Source organism: Rana temporaria, chromosome 8, assembly GCF_905171775.1.
Source record: "Rana temporaria chromosome 8, aRanTem1.1, whole genome shotgun sequence".
NCBI lineage: Eukaryota > Metazoa > Chordata > Amphibia > Anura > Ranidae > Rana > Rana temporaria.
In genome coordinates this window covers 77,643,068-77,660,292 of record NC_053496.1, presented here as the reverse complement: position 1 = coordinate 77,660,292, position 17,225 = coordinate 77,643,068, and the positions used below count along the sequence as shown (strand labels likewise).

General features: G+C 37.6%; 1 protein-coding gene across 3 annotated transcripts in view; it reads left to right on the top strand.

Moving 5' to 3' along the window:
• PCDH15 (protocadherin related 15) overlaps nucleotides 1-6,032 on the top strand; it is a 1,266,541-nt gene extending 1,260,509 nt beyond the window's left edge. For all 3 annotated transcript variants that reach the window (XM_040362073.1, XM_040362072.1, XM_040362074.1), the window contains one exon: nucleotides 5,361-6,032. In XM_040362073.1, the coding sequence (XP_040218007.1) occupies nucleotides 5,361-5,906 (546 nt within the window). In that variant the 3' untranslated portion in view covers nucleotides 5,907-6,032. The remainder of the gene's footprint in view (nucleotides 1-5,360) is intronic.
• Nucleotides 6,033-17,225: the final 11,193 nt, after the last annotated feature.

The window sequence follows — 17,225 nt, the reverse complement described above, 5'->3', positions numbered from 1 at the left end:
GCATGTGTCCCATTTTAAAAGTGTCATGCCCAATATTTATCTACAGTAAGTGCTTGCAACACATACATTTTGTTACAGCACTCTGCTCTCAGCTGCTAACCTGTAGGGGATACACTGAATATTGAGTAGTACAATCACAGGCACTTTACAACATAGTAAAAATGGTTGCAGTACCAGCCTCATCAAAGGCCTGTAACACTGGAATGTCGATGCACACGTATGTTAGTAGTAACTCACAAATGGAACTCAGGAGGCAGAGTACATACACCTGGCTTCCAGAAAAAATGGACGGCCAACAACCACACTTACTTCATGGCAGTCTGGAGAATATCTTACAACCATTTTCTCTGAGGAAAAAATAAATGTATTCTCCTAAGACAGCAGCATAAAACTGAAGCATGATGGGAGTTGGAGGTGGTATACTTCTCGTTCAACAAATTTTTCTGTTGCCAGCATCATTATGTGCATTGGTGTCGCAATCCACACGTATCCACAGCACCTTTCCAATGTACATGCACTGCAGTGCAGTACTACACATTACAATGCACTATACCTATTCTTTGTGTGTTGTGATGCACAGTTCACTTTGTTTCAGCACACTGCATTGTTGTGTGACTGGCCTGCTAACTTTGTAAAACAGTCAGTTGTTTATTTTTCAAAACAACAAAAATAAAAATGCCTTTCCTTCAGAATACCAAAAAACAGTCCATAACTCTTCTATACAGAAAGTAAAACTATGTTTCACTGTCAATATAAACCAGTCTCACACCAGAGTTTAATATGAAAGAAACAAAACACAACCCCTCTATGTATAGGGACTTTTATAAAGTAATATGTCCAAAAACACCTTATTACAGTTTATGTAATAAAAAAATATATATATATATATACAGTTGTGCTCATAAGTTTACATACCCTGGCAGAATTCATGATTTCATGGCCATTTTTCAGAGAATATGAATGATAACACAAAATCCTTTCTTTCACTCATGGTTAGTGTTTGGCTGAAGCCATTTATTATCAATCAGCTGTGTTTACTCTTTTTAAGTCATAATGACAACAGAAACTACCCAAATGTCCCTGATTAAACGTTTACATACCCCAGTTCTTAATAACGTGTATTGCCCCCTTTAACATCAATGACAGCTTGAAGTCTTTTGTGGTATTTGTAGATGAGGCTCTTTATCTTCTCAAACGGTAAACCTGCCCATTCCTCTTGGCAAAAAGCCTCCAGTTCCTGTAAATTCTTGGACTGTCTTGCATAAACTGCACATTTGAGATCTCCTCAGAGTGGCTCAATGATATTGAGGTCAGGAGACTGAGATGGCCACTCCAGAACCTTCACTTTATTCTGCTGTAGTCAATGACAGGTCGATTTGACCTTGTGTTTTGGATCATTGTCATATTGGAATGTCCATGTACGTCCCATGCACAGCTTCCTGGCTGATAAATGAAAATGTTCCTCCAGTATTTTTTAATAACATACTGCAATCATTTTGCCAACAAAATCTTTACACACACAAAACCCTGTGCTGGTCCTCGTGCACACAATCGCACTTGGCCGACGGCTTGCGCGCCCCCTGGTGGTTCTCCTACAGGATTTCGCCCAGGAGAGACATTCTGCCGCAGTATATCTGCGTGAGCCGATCAGGAACCGGTTAAGGTTCCCATCTGCTTTAGGGGTACAGAAGCAGGATCTGCTTTTACAGTTTGTAGTAGCATTTGTATTTCTGCAGCATCAGGTAAAGTGATTTACAACAAACACCAATATTCGTGTTTACCATGCATATTTATCCATATGGACTCCATGCTGTTGGTCTTCACAGAGATCCCCATACACAGGTGGCCTGAATCAACATAAAGTTTATATTTTTACTGCCACTTTTTTTAAACTCTGTTTATTGCATAGTTTGTACAATGACAGAAAACACAGTTCAAATACAGCATGTGGTACATGACAATTCTGTTTTCACAATGCAGTAACAGATAACCGATAAATTAAGATGTAAACAGTGAACTGATGTCTCTTATTTAACAATAAACTATTGAATACACATTAACCATTAGATTGATCATGAGCAATCCACATGCTGTATACAAATAATTACAAGAAAATCACATTCAGGTTAGCTCCAACTGTTGTTTAATGTAAGGGCAGAATTGCCCCAAACATCCCATACTTTATATTTGTGAGTATAGTTTATATTCTCATAAACAATCTTTTTATAGGGAATAGTTTAATCAACTGTATTTATCCATTGAGCAATAGTAGGGACAGTGGTATGCATCCATATAAGTGATATCATTTTGAGTACCAGAAATAACGTTTCTTTCAGAAAGATTCTAGTATACTAGTATACTAAGCAAACAAATCTCTGGAGAAAGTCGAAGGAGGATAACTGAAGTAAACCAGCAAAAGTGAACCTTCCACTAACTAAGACACATAAATGTTATACTACCAAGGTGGAAAAAACAAACAAACATTGAATCGAGTTTGAAAAAATGCCAACGAATAGAATCTTCTTACTTTGATGCTTCTCGGTTCTCCAATTCATTTTAGATAGAATAACCCTGTCAAGACTGGTGTTTTGAAAGTTTTATTTTGCCTCTTCCTAAAGCATTAGCACATGTATGGACCCTACAGCCAGGGGTACCACAGCCAATAAACCTTGTACGCTGGGCCGGTGTTTTTTTTTTTTTTTATGTGAGGGGGTCACATATATATTTTTCATGCAGCTACACGTGTATTAGATGCTAGCCCAGTTTAGGCTGTTCTATGAACCAGGCATCAGCAGTAGTTGTTAGGAGTTTTTAACAAAACACATGACACTAAAAAAAGTCCTACACAGCTTTTCGCTCTTTTTTTTTCTAAGACTTATGCCCTGTACACACGATCGGTTCGTCTGATGAAAACGGTCCGATGGCCCGTTTTCATTGGACGAACCGATCGTGTGTGGGCCCCATCGTTTTTTTTCCCCATCGGTTAAAAAAATAGAACCTGTTTTAAAATTTTCTGATGGTTAAAAAAACGATAGAAAAAAACGATCGTCTGTGGGGAAATCCATCAGTCAACAATCCGCGCATGCTCAGAATCAAGTCGACGCATGCTCGGAAGCATTAAACTTTATTTTTTTCTGCACATCGTTGTGTTTTACGTCACCATGTTGGACACGATCAGATTTTTAACTGATGGTGTGTAGGCAAGACTGATGAAAGTCAGCTTCATCGGATATCTGATGAAAAAATCCATCGGTCCCTTTTCATCGGATGAACCGATCGTGTGTACAGGGCATTAGATTATCAGATTGTATGGGATGTGGAGAATATTAATAAATTATATTATTAACTAAACATTTCAGCAAAATTAAGATTAAATTAAACCATGCAAACTTATTGCTTTAATAATTCTGATGAAAAGTTATTTGTGAAAAGCATGCGTGAAAAAAGGCTTTGTGTTCACTTTATTACCTAATTCAATATTAGCTGGTTAAAACAGTGTTATTGATGAGCCTTTGAGATTTAGATAAGCCCCTTAGTTTGTGTATGCATAATTATGCAAATGAAAGCAAATTAATAATTATAATTGCATATATTGCAGATTTTAAACTGATTGCATCTGATTTAATAATGATACATTATAAACAACTCATCAGCAATCACGTCTTGTGCTCTAGGAACAGAAAAAGTCATTAATTAAATGGTTTGACTTTTATAATTTTTGCTTCTACCATAATAGCATATGTCAAGGCATAATAAAAGACATCCAGTTCATCTCTAGTGTACATGAATATTTCCCAATTTTTTATGTCTTTAAACACTACAGAAAAACAACTGCTGATATGGCAGAAATATTTTATGCTCCTAACTTCCTTTTCAACAGGGCCACACAATTTTACTCCTCCTCATCTCCATGATTTTTCTGCACAGGCAGAGAACACAGGAAGTAAAAGTAGCATGCAAAGGAAGTTATCAGCTCACATGATTTCTGACAAAATCAACAGGTATTGCATTTATTGCACAGATTTAACTAAATACTTTCAATGGTATATATAACAGGCCAAAAGGGAGAAAATAGTAGAAGTCCATTGTTGGGATTTATATACCCCAGAAATAGTTTCAGTACATTGGTACACTAGGGTGTGCAATATCCCTAAACATAGGACAAAAATACATACTGGTATACAGAGCTTTTTTTCTCAGAAAATAGGTGCAGGAACTCAACCACGACCCCGTTCAGATTGCATAAACAGTAGAAGGGTCTTAAAGGGGCATTAAATACCAGGATTGCATTGCATACAGAGTGCAGAGTTCAAGGGGTTACACACAGAGTGCAGAGTTTTCACTTGTAAACACAGAAACCAGACTTCCGTGTTTACAAGTGATTGTGGTGAGCAGGCACCAAAGGGTCTGAGCCAGAGGTGGTGGAACTGAGTTCCCCCAAGTTTCCCCTAAAAAATAGCACTGCTGGTATTGAGAAAGTCCACATGGGCAAATTAACATTTTATTGTGGATTTTTAAGAATGCTACAAAGGCACCTTTCAGGTATGCATGGTCAAACAATTGCCTATAAGCTATAGAAACATGAAAAACAGAAATCAACATGGCTTTTTCCACAGGGTTTCTGTAACTGTTGATTAAAACAATCAGTGGACAATCAGTGGACAATGACTGTTGAGTTTGGTACGAGTTTTGGTTTACGAGTCTAGCTATGTGCTGCAATTTTAACTGTTGTTTGGTGTTTGTACACATATGAGTACAGGCAAATTTAGGCATTGGATATTTGTAACTCTTCTGATGGCACACATATCGTAAGTAGAGACAAGGCCACGGATCAACTGTCAGTTCTGTGTTAACTGTATTCATGGATTTCCTTAGTGGTTCATCTTTTTCTCTGACAATGAATTTTGACACCTGACTGCTGTTCTGACTTTTTACCAGATTGCTCAAAATATGTACACTGCTAGCTTTGTATTTAATCATTCGAACAGAGTATGAATGTGCTTAGAATTTAGTTTAGAGAAATACCTAAACATACCTGATTAAAGAAATGTCTAGTTTAAATAGAAATACTCTATTTGTCTGGCACCTCTTCATTTATGAAAAAGTACCCACACCTAATCATTAAGAGTTCCCATACCTAATCATTGACATGTATGTTTTTCATTAAGAACCTAATTATTTTGTTATGGCATGACATAGGTTTTACAAGTGGTGTCAGAAAAAAGCCAATATTATTGTTCTGGTATCAGTAAATAATAATAGTAATGCCCTGATGAATATATTAGGGCTGGTTTGCTTTAGTAAATGGTAATTTGTTCTGTTTATCTGACTGTTTGTCTTATTTTATTTTTCTTGAATAGGTTGCTGGAATAAAAAAGAAGATCAAATTAGTTGTGGATCGAGAATATGAAACTAGTTCAACGGGAGAAGAGAGTGCTCCTGAAAGTCAAAAAAATCGTCTCAGTCACCCAAACATACAAAACAATATTAACGGAAACCTATATATTGCCCAAAATGGGTCTGTGGTTAGAACCAGACGTTCATGCCTTACAAACAATCTTAAAATGACTTCCCCTACAAGGCTCGGGAAGCACTTCAAGAAATTGGACAGACTTGGAGTGACACATGAGGAAAACATCCAGTTGAACACATTGTCAAAGGAGGCTTCTATCAAACTTAATACCAGACCTTCTAGTATATCGTTGCCATCTAGCACTGGCATGACCAAAAATACACCTAAGATTGGAGACAATAAATTAAAAAGCACAGATGAACAGGAGTCAGTTGTTGATAATGAAGACATTAAAGAGCCATTGGAATTCCACAGTGACCAGACTCAGTCAGATGAGGAAGAATTGTGGATGGGGCCTTGGAACAATCTTCACATACCAATGACAAAACTATGATATTTTTTTTAACACTGATTTACGATAGACTGTACTTTGTATGATCACAATAAGAACAAAATCTTGTATTGTGCACATAAAGAATATTACTTTTCCAGATTAAATAATATAAAGAATTTGCACTTTTATGGATTAGTTTTTATATCTCTTATCTAACACATTGCAAGTATTTTTGATGCACCCTTAAAAAAAAAATACTTCTTACCTTTACATATGAAAAAAATGCTTCTAATTATTTTTGCATGTATAGGTTACCAGAAAATACACTAAAATCTGCCCAACAGTTTAGGAATATGTTTTTCTTTTTTAAATATTTTTTATTTCTTTTATATTATTTACTTTTTAAATAAATGATTAGGAAGGTTTTGATCAATTTATTTATGCTATTTATTTCATAACTAATCAAGCTATTGCCTCAATCAAATATATGATTACATTATCTTGAAGTGCTGGTAATAACAGCAGAAAATTATTACAAATCCACAGCTATTTGCATTGTTGCTGAAATGTGTGAACATTTTACAGTTGACTGTTGTGCTGGTAGATGAAATTTGGCATAAAGCATGACACTTTACTATATTATATTTGTTAAAACAGCAAAGAATTCAATGGGATAAAGTTTTTGAGTAAATCCAATATTTTTGTGCTATGGTTCATGGCTAAACCATAAATCTGACACTAGGTTTTAGTCTCAGGGACTTAAAATAATTATGCTGCATCCACTTTTCTTTATTTAAAAAAAAAATCTTTCAGTTTCTGATGCACATCAGGCATGTGTCCCAATATTGTATATTTAATATGAATGAAATGTCAAGTCATACAATGAAGAAGGCTAATGGGGGCCACTCAGGTCTTAACCCAGTCATTTAATAACCTTATGCTGTTATTTTTTCAGGATCCATGAAGTTACACTATGTGTCAACTGAGTGAAATACATTTTTTATCAATAGAACTAAATTGTAAATGCATGCACAGCACTGTAAAAGTAAAACATGTTCCCAAAATACAATTAGAATTTCCAGTACAATCTAAGAAAATATGTAAAATGTACTATTATTTTGTGACAGAGAATTTTATAGCAATTAGCAAAAAAAAGAATAATAATTAATCTGCCACAAGAATATCAGAAATTCTAAAAATATTTTATTGGCTCAGTTTTGGCACAGGAAAATGGAAGAAAGGCAACACTTTCCATGTCAACAGGCCTTTTTTCAGTATTTTCCTTAACTCTAATGTATATCTAATGTACAGTGGAACCTCGGTTTAAGAGTAACGCGGTTAACAAGCATTTTGATTTGCGAGCAACTTTTCTTTTTAAATTCTGACTCAGTTTGCGAGTGTTGACTCGCAAGATGAGCAGAATTCAACCTAATAGGGCCTGCAGGACTGCATTTGGCCTGAGGTGCGTGGGCGCCATAGCAAAGCAGAGCCAAACAGCGATGATCGCAGCCGATCTGCGTTGTTCGGCAATGCTCGGAAAGACACAGAAATACTCAGTTTCCAAGCCTTTCCGACGTTTGCCGAGGTCAGACGATGTGTCCTCAGGCCTTTCCGGCCATTTCCGAGGCTATACGGCGCCCCCCACCTCTGGCCGCATGCGATATTGCATCCCATTGTAGTCAATGCGGAACAAATTATTTTTGTTTTCGTTGACTTCAATGGGGAAACTCACTTTGATATGCAAATTCTTTGGATTACATGCTTGTAATCCGAGGTTCAACTGTATATCATGAAACCTCTTCCCAAAACATAGTTGGCATAAAATCTAAATATATATTTTCATAAGTATTATTATAGATATTTTAAGACAGAGATAAAGCAATATTAACCCCAAAAGCAAAGTTTTCAAGCTTACCAATTCTTAAGCCCCTTACACACTATCAGTTTTCCTGCAGGTTTTTCTCTTCAAGTTTACCAAAACCATCTAATATGAGGTCAAACCTTAAGAGTTTCAATTTGTATGCAATCAGGCAGGCCCTTGCACTACATGGTTTTGGTAAACCTGAAGAGAAAAACCTGCAGGAAAACTGATAGTGTGTATGGGGCTTTAGATGTGATGGTTGTGTTAGTTTTCTTTTTTAGTTATGTTTCCTTTATTTTCATCTGGTGATACAGCCAGTAAGTCTGTTGTTTCTCAACAAAGTATGCTCTCCTACATATGTAGCTGTTAAGAGTGTTGAGACAATACAGGAAAAAGGGTCCCAATGGGCGACCCAAAATTTGGACTTTAAAGGCACAGTAAACAATAAGGATATAGAAAACATACATACATACATAATATTCAAAGGAGCATGAAAAACAGATGAAAAAACATATATATTAAAGAGCAAAATATATAGTGAGTGAGCCCTAGTGCAACAACGCATTGCACTGTTAAGCTTCATCAGGACACATTTGGGATTCGTGAATTGCAAAGAGAGAGACAGGTCTCACTGTCTAAAATTAAAAAAATATTTTTAATTAGAACAACAATAACATCTTTAAAAATTGTATTGTCCAGAAAAAAATTACAACATGTGGTGGCAAAAAAAATAAAAAAAATAAAATACCTTGCAACGGAGTCAGCTTTATATAGCAGGTAGTCAAAAAGGATAGTATCCAGTAGAAACTGGCTCGGGGGAGAGAATTCTCGTAACCAGAATAAAAAAAAGGCCAGCTGTAATTAATAGAAGCCAACAATCAACTAAAATTACTTAAACCATGTATTTGTCAAAAAAGTGCATCATAGTGGAGGATTCTATTAACCATTGATATTTTGGATTATGGACTTTATCTATCCATACCTTGAGAATACATGGTTTCCTGCTGCCCTCTGCCTAACTGACATTGATATCTTCCTCTGTTTGAGATCATCGTATAAGGATATTTTGAAATTTGATGAGCCTATAAGTATACCTTTTGTTGATTCCGCTGATGCACTTTTTTGACAAATAGATGGTTTAAGTAATTTAAGTTTGTTTTTTGTTTTTCTGGACAAAACAGTTTTTAAAGATATGTTATTGTTGTTCTAATTACAAATATTTGTTTCATTTTAGACAGTGAGACCTGTCTCTTTTCTTTGCAATTCACGAATCCCGAATGTGTCCTGATGAAGCTTAACAGCAAAACACGTTGACACACTAGGGCTGACTTCAATATATATGTTTTTTTCATATGTTTTTCATGCTCCTTTGCATATTATGTATGTATGTTTCATTAAATGTTAGTATTTTTCTATATCCTTATTGTTTACTGTGCCTTTAAAGTCCGACCTGGGGTCGCCCCTTGGGACCCTTTTTCCTGTATTTTCATATTATTTACAGATGAGCCAATGTGTGTGTTTCCTCCTCTTTTTTCCGAGTGTTGAGACAATTCATTTGCCATCGACAGGGGTGTTTATAATGATCACCTTTTATTTGTTTATGTAAAACCTTTATCAAAAAATGTTTCTGTAACTGCTTAAAGCTGAACTCCAGGATCTCAGCAACTTTGCAAAAAGTTCAGGCATATTATGAGTTAAGTCCAATGAGATGCATGCCACCTTCTGGATCTCTTTATTTTACATGTGGGAGGTTTCCTGTGCTCCAGGAAAATAGCTTTTATAGCTGGAGTTCCAGTGCTAGATGCTCAGGTCCGCGCTCCTTCAACTGCAGGGTCAATACAGCTGCTAATTACCCCTCTCTTTCTGCAGAATGACAGATGCCTTTGTATTATCTGAACTCATTCACAGAATACCCCAAATTCTGTGAATAGGTGGGTATAGTTGCTGTATGTGCTTCTCTCCTCTCAGAGACTGAGTGTCATAAACCTTTCAGATGTAAGCACTCATTCACACTAAACATGGCTTTGAAATTGTGAGAGTTCATCAAAGCTGCATTTCAGTCTGACATTCGCGGGCGACTTAACAAAAGACATCTGTGTGCGTTCCTGCACAGATGTCTATTTAAATGACCCCCAAAGTCACCAAAAGTAATGCAGGAACTACTTTTTAAAATCGGTGCGGCAGCGCAAAGTCAGCATCGTACCGATTGGGATGCTTCCATTGCCAGCAATAGGCTCTGATTTGACATGGGATTTGACAAATCACGCAGATGTAAATTGGGCCAAATAATAGTGATAAGTCTAGGAGGTGGCATGCAACTTGTTGGACTTAACTCATAGTATGCCTACACATTTATCAAAGTGGCTGAATTCTTGGAATTTGGCTTCAATTTGCTAGCATATCTAAATTTTCTAGTACATCTAACACTCCCCTCCCCTCAGACTGCTGTCCAAAGGTACCCCTGTTCTCCTTCATTCAGAGTGGGAAAAGTGGGAGCACTCTAATACCCGATGTGTTACTAGACAGATCACTGGGTTGAACAGAGGGGGGAAAAGCTTAAAAAATAAAACAAATGCAGACACCACATCTAAGGATTGGTAAGCTGCAATATATTACATTTTTAGTTGTGGGATTAATAACACCTCGTCGTCGGGATATCTGCTTTCGGTCACAGCCAAGCTTCCAATTCAGCACTCTAGGTTGCTAATGCCTAACTCTTAAAAGATGCTCTAGTTTCAGAACAGGCTACACATCTGCAGCATCATGCACAATACTATGCTTAAAGCGAAGCTCCGGTCAAAAAATATATTGTTTTGTTTTGCAAGACAGTTAAGCCCTGTACAAACAATCGGTTTGTCCGATGAAAACAGACCGATGGACTGTTTTCATTGGTCAAACCGATCGTGTGGGGGACCCATCGGTTTGTTTTCCATTGATTAAAAAAATAGAACATGTTTTAAATTTTTCCTATGGATAAAAAAACGATAGAAAAAAATGATCGTCTGTGTGGAAGTCCATCAGTCAAAAATCCACGCATGCTCAGAATCAAGTTGACGCATGCTCAGAAGCATTGAACTTCATTTTTCTCAGCACGTCGTAGTGTTTTACGTCACTGTGTTTGGACACAGTCAGATTTTTGACCGATGTGTAGGCAAGACTGATGAAAGTCAGCTTCATTGGATATCCAACGAAAAAATCCCTTCTGATTAGATTCCATCAGATATCGGATCCGGTGTACTGGGCTTAATTGTCACATAACCTAGTCCCTAAAACAGCTCCCCAGCCCTTAAAGTAATATTTGTGCACACTTGCCTTATCTTCTACTTCTCCTGATCTGGCCGTAACCATGATGTGTGTGGGCATTTGAAGCCCAGTTTGTTTCCCTTCCTGGTTTTCAGGCTGAGGTACATGCTGGGTAACCAGCATGCACCTCGTGATCTCACGCATGCGAATTAGAACGGCGCTCGTAGCGCTGTTAGTTTGTTTCGTTGTCATGACAACAGGTGGCGATGTAGGAACGTCCCGCCCCATTGTTATGACAACGCAGACAACAGATCTCGCACATGCGCAGTAGAAGTTTTTTTTTGGAGAGAAAAGCACACAGTCTCCTGATAAATGATGACACTAATTTCCCAGGAGTCTATGTGGCTTAGGTAGGAAAGAAGAACCACCGTGGTCCAGGAAGAATGCAGATTAGAAATTCTGCCTAGTAACAGGGTGTTCAAGGCAAGTAAAATATTTTTTTGCACATAACTTTTTAATCACATTAAAAGGAAGCTAGTGAAATAAAGTTTTATTTTAGGGTGGAGCTCCGCTTTAAGCTGAAACTCACACTGCTTTGAAAAGTCAGCCACTAGTGCTTTAAAGGGAGCTTCCTCTGTGATGGGTAGCGTCTATTTTGACAAGTTTTGAGTAAACCTATAATAAAGTTTACTAAATATAGAATAGTTACCACAAATGTTTACAAACCAGTGCAGATTCTGATATATTATTGACATTTTCTTTGCATCAAAGTATCCAGTGGCATTACTATTAGCCAGCTGGAGAAAATAAATATCCAATGCTCCCTTCTCAGGATCACAAATGTGTTGCAATATCTTCAGAGTTAATATGCATCTTCAGCTATTAAAATTTATGTAGGGAATATAAATTATTGTTTCATACAAATCACATTGTAATTTCGTTTTTTTGGTCCTTAAAGTACAACTGTCATTAAGAAAGATATTTGTTAAATTTATATAAATTTCTAAGACTGAAAAACATTTTGTAGAATAAAGATTATTTTTGCATAGCTCATGTTGCACTAAGCAGTGCCAAACTCAAACCTAACTAGACAAAAAACTAAGAGGATTTGCAGTTTTATCTGAAGAATGATTTGGCCAAGCTGACACATTTCAAAACATTTTAAGCACTGAAAACACATACAAAAGCTCTAGTTGCCCACCTCAAATTGTAGGATCATTACATAGGTGTAACAAAGCAATGTTATAGTTATTGGGGTTGATTTACTAAAGGCAAATAGGATGTTTACTTTAAAACAGAAATCTTCTCTTGGTGCTCAATCTTGACTGACTATCATCCAATCATGCACAAGCAAAAATACAGTTTCAGTTCAGTTTAATTAACTGCCCTTGCATGTTATTGTGTAGTCTTTGCAAAGTAAATTATCACCACATTCATTAAAGCGGAGTTCCTGCGAAAAACTGAACTTCTGCTTTTCGGAACCCTCCCCCCTCCGGTGTCCCATTTGGCACCTTTCAAGGGGAGGGGGGTGCAAATACCTGTCTAATACAGGTATTTGCACCCACTTCTGGGAATACACTAGTGCGGCAGCCACGCCCCTACCCGCAGCCCCCACTGTCTTCTGGGAAACACACTGTTCCCGGAAGAGAGGGGGGACCAGTGACGGCACGCCACGCTACTTCACCGAGGATGGCGGCGGGTGCAGCTGAGGGATGAGTGATTGCTCGTCCTCAGCTGCCAACATTGCGGGCGCGCTGGACAGGTAAGTGTCCATATTTGTAGCTGCTGGCTTTTAAAAAAAATGGCGGAGCCTCCGCTTTAAGCAAAATAAAACTTCCCCTGTAATCAGCCTATTTTCTTTTAGCAAATCAACCTGAAAGAATGCTGAATCAGTTTTAATAGTTCTTATCACATTCTATAAGCTGCGCATGTAATGCAATAACAGCAATACAAGACACAGTTGTATAATAATTAGTTTAACATCAACATTCAAAAAGTGTTCTGTATGGGAATATAAATACACCTTTACTGTGTTATTAGAACATAATATTTAAATGACATTAATTTATTTTAAACAATAATTGTGGTCCAGAAAATCAATCAGAACAGCCAGAAATAACCACACATAGGTCTGCATTCTAACAAAAATACCATCAAGAAATTATTTTTTTGTTGTCCATTAATACTTGTACTTATTTAGATATTTCTAAAATAAATGATTATTCAAATTACTACATCTTTAGCAGCTGTTTCTTTGCAATACATTTTTTTTCTTATACTATTTAACCTTTTGCCACCCTTGAAACACATACTGTATGCACAGCAGTATGTAACACCCACATGCAGCACATATGCATCACTGGGCAGCCAATGCTTTTATGCTGAAAGCATACACACTGCAAGCTCCCAGCACCTAGCTGTCAAACACAGCTCTTGGTCCACACTAATGATCAGTGGTTGGGGGGGACCAGCTCCTGATTATTTGACCACTGTGACATCCATTTACAGTGGTCACGTGATTGCCAACCCTTCCTACCCTCTGGGTATTCCAAACCTTTAGAAGGCACGTCTGTGTGGGTAGGAAAGGGATAATGTTCTTTTTTATGGTGTGCATTGATCTGCACACTTCTATTTAGCTGAAAACTAAGAAGTTAATGGAAATGTCCAAGAAAAAGAAGCATGGCCCTTTGCTTGGGTCATTTTCCAGTGATAACAATCTTCTACCACAACACGTGTGTAACAGTGGACCCTTGTGCATTTGCTGTTTAAATTATCTTCACTTGCACATGATTGAATGATGAAAATCAGCAGAATCTCAATCACTAAGTTAAGGGAGAATTCCTTTGCTAAGTGTATCAAAGGTGATACATTTTCCAGTAATATTAGGTACGTTCATTAATCTTACAATAATTCAGAAAAGGAAGGCTGTACATTAATAGAGAAGCAAAGCCAAAACTTTTGTTCTGGTAGTTTAGAATAGGAAAGAACTTTGCGATTAACGACTGTTTTTCAGACTCAGTGCCGTGGAACGTCCCATAATGCGCTGCGAGATCACAGTAAGGCCTCGTACACACGATAGGTTAAACAAAGGACACGGGCTGATGAACCGTTTTCATCGGTCAAAACTGATCGTGTGTGGGCCACATAGGTTATTTAACCATTGGTTAAAAAAAAGCCAACTTGCTTTAAATTTAACCGATGGATTCCTAACCGATGGGAAAAAACAATCGTTAGTAGGCACAACCCTCGGTTAAAAATCCACGCATGCTCAGAATCAAGTCGACGCATGCTTGGAAGCATTGAACTTATTTTTTTCAGCACGTCGTTGTGTTTTACGTCACTGCATTCTGACACGATCGGTTTTTTAACCGATGGTGTGTAGGCACGACTGACCATCAGTCAGCTTCATCGGTTAACCGATGAAAACGGTCCATCAGACAGTTCTCATCGGATGGACCGATCATGTGTACGCGGCATAAGTTGCTGTATTGTCCAAAACATGTACCTGACCTGGCTCTACAGAGAGAGACAAAATTGGTCAAAGGCAGGGTGCCTTTGGCCAATCGTGGCTCAGGGGGACTAAGTCCATGCCCCACACTACATAAGGCTGCTTACAGAGCGGCCGTGTGTAGTGTTGTTGGCATGGACAGAGAGATAGCTTGATTTTGATTAAGTAGGAAGGTTATAGTGGTGTACTATTTCTAATACAGTTCAGGCGGTGTATTAATATATTATATATATGTATCTGCACACATATATATATATATATATATATATATATATATATATACATATACATATATATTATTCTCTGCATCCAGTGTAGCCTATATCTACAGTTTATTCCATGGTGTACTGTTTCTAATACACTTCAGGCGGTGTACACAGTATACAATACAGTGCAGCCATTGTACAGTTGCTAGTACAGTGCAGGCCGTGTACAGCTTATATCTACAGTGCAATCAGTGGTGTACTGTTTCTAATACAGTTCAGGCGGTGTATTAATATATTATATATATGTGTATATATATATATATATATATATATATATATATGTTATATATATATATATATATATATATATATATATATATATATATATATATATATATATATATATATATATATATATATATATATATATATATATATATATATATATATAATACTCTGCATGCAGTGTAGCCTGTATCTACAGTTTATTCCTTGGTGTACTGTTTCTAATACACTTCAGCCACTTCTGGTGATGTACACAGTATACAATACAGTGTAGCCATTGTACAGTTGCTAATACAGTGCAGGTGGTGTACACAGTATCTAATACAGTGTGTACAGTTTCTGCTACACTTCAGGTGGTGTACACAGTATACTATACATTGCAACCATTGAACACTTTCTAATACACTTCAGGTGGTGTACACAGTATCTAATACAGTGTAGTGTGGGGTTGCAAAACAGAAAATATATCATGTCCGGATGGCCACCAAGGAGAGGCAGACGCTCACAGGCTACTAAAAGAGGGCTGCTGCTTGCCGTGTTATTGAGCCACAACATCCTCTGTCACCTACTGTAGGCTCAGAGTAGTTTGCCTTCCAACACAGCTGCCAAAGCGGGCCTATTCCACCAGCTCCTTGTCCACAGAATTATTCAACCACAGTGTCGGTTATATGGATGCACATTGATTTGAAGGGGAGGGAGGGGATGATGAGGTTACTGACTGTACTTGGGTGCCTGAGAGAAGAGAGGAGGAAAGTGAGGATGAGGAGGAGGCACAACTTTAATGAGTCAAAAAAAAGGGTGGAGGGTAGGAAACCCAACTGAATAAAGGTACACATAGGGGTACAACCAGGTAATTATCCACACACTCAAATCAAGTGTGACTCAGTGGCCAAAGAGAAACATACTGTATGTAAAAATGATGCATTATATCAAAGAGAGGCTAATTGATGAGTGCCACGTGGAAGGATCCCAGGTAGATAATGCCAAGGATAAAGTTATATTTAGATAATTTATTGATAGTATGAAAAAAATATACCAAATAACATAGAAAATGTCAATTAACCGGTTAACGCCCGCTGCATGTACATGTACGTCCACAGAATGGCACGTACAGGCATATGGGCGTACATGTACGTCCCCGCCTTTCCGCGGGTCAGGGGTCCGATCAGGACCCCCCCGGTACATGCGGCGGTTGGTAACCCGCGGGGAGCGATCCGGGACGACGGCACGGCTATTCGTTTATAGCCGCCCCATCGCGATCGCTCCCTGGAGCTGAAGAACAAGAAGAGCCGTATGTAAACACGGCTTCCCCGTGCTTCACTGTGGAGCTCCATCGATCGAGTGATCCCTTTTATAGGGAGACTCGATCGATGACATCAGTCCTACAGCCACACCCCCCATCAGTTGTAAACACACACTAGGTGAACCATAACTCCTACAGCGCCCCCTGTGGTTAACTCCCAAACTGCAACTGTCATTTTCACAATAAACAATGCAATTTAAATGCATTTTTTGCTGTGAAAATGACAATGGTCCCAAAAATTTGTCAAAATTGTCCGAAGTGTCCACCATAATGTCGCAGTCACGAAAAAAGTCGCTGATCGCTGCCATTAGTAGTAAAAAAATAATAATTCATAAAAATTCAATAAAACTATCCCCTATTTTGTAAACGCTATAATTTTTGCTATAAATTTTGCGCAAACCAATCGATAAACGCTTATTGTGATTTTTTTTTACCAAAAATAGGTAGAAGAATACGTATCGGCCTAAACTGAGGAAAAAAAAAATTATATATGTTTTTGGGGGATTTTTATTATAGCAAAAAGTAAAAAATATTGAATTTTTTTCAAAATTGTCGCTCTATTTTTGTTTATAGCGCAAAAAATAAAAACCGCAGAGGTGATAAAATATCACCAAAAGAAATCTCTATTTGTGGGGAAAAAAAGGACGCCAATTTTTTTTGGGAGCCAGGTTGCACGACCGCGCAATTGTCTTTTAAAGCGACGCAGCGCCTGGGCATTTAGCAACAAAATGGTCCAGGGCTTAAGTGGTTAAACAAAAATCCTACACCTAACATCATATAGACAACATTATCTGGAAACAATGACAAACACACATAGAAATAAATAACAAAGCAACAGAAAAAACCCAAGCAACTATGTATAACATCAGAGCACTATGGATAAGTGCCAATTAGCAGTAGCTGTACCACCAGCCTGGCAGTCCTAAAAATACAAGCAATGGCTTTTGCAATGATTTTTGTTTAATCAAGCATG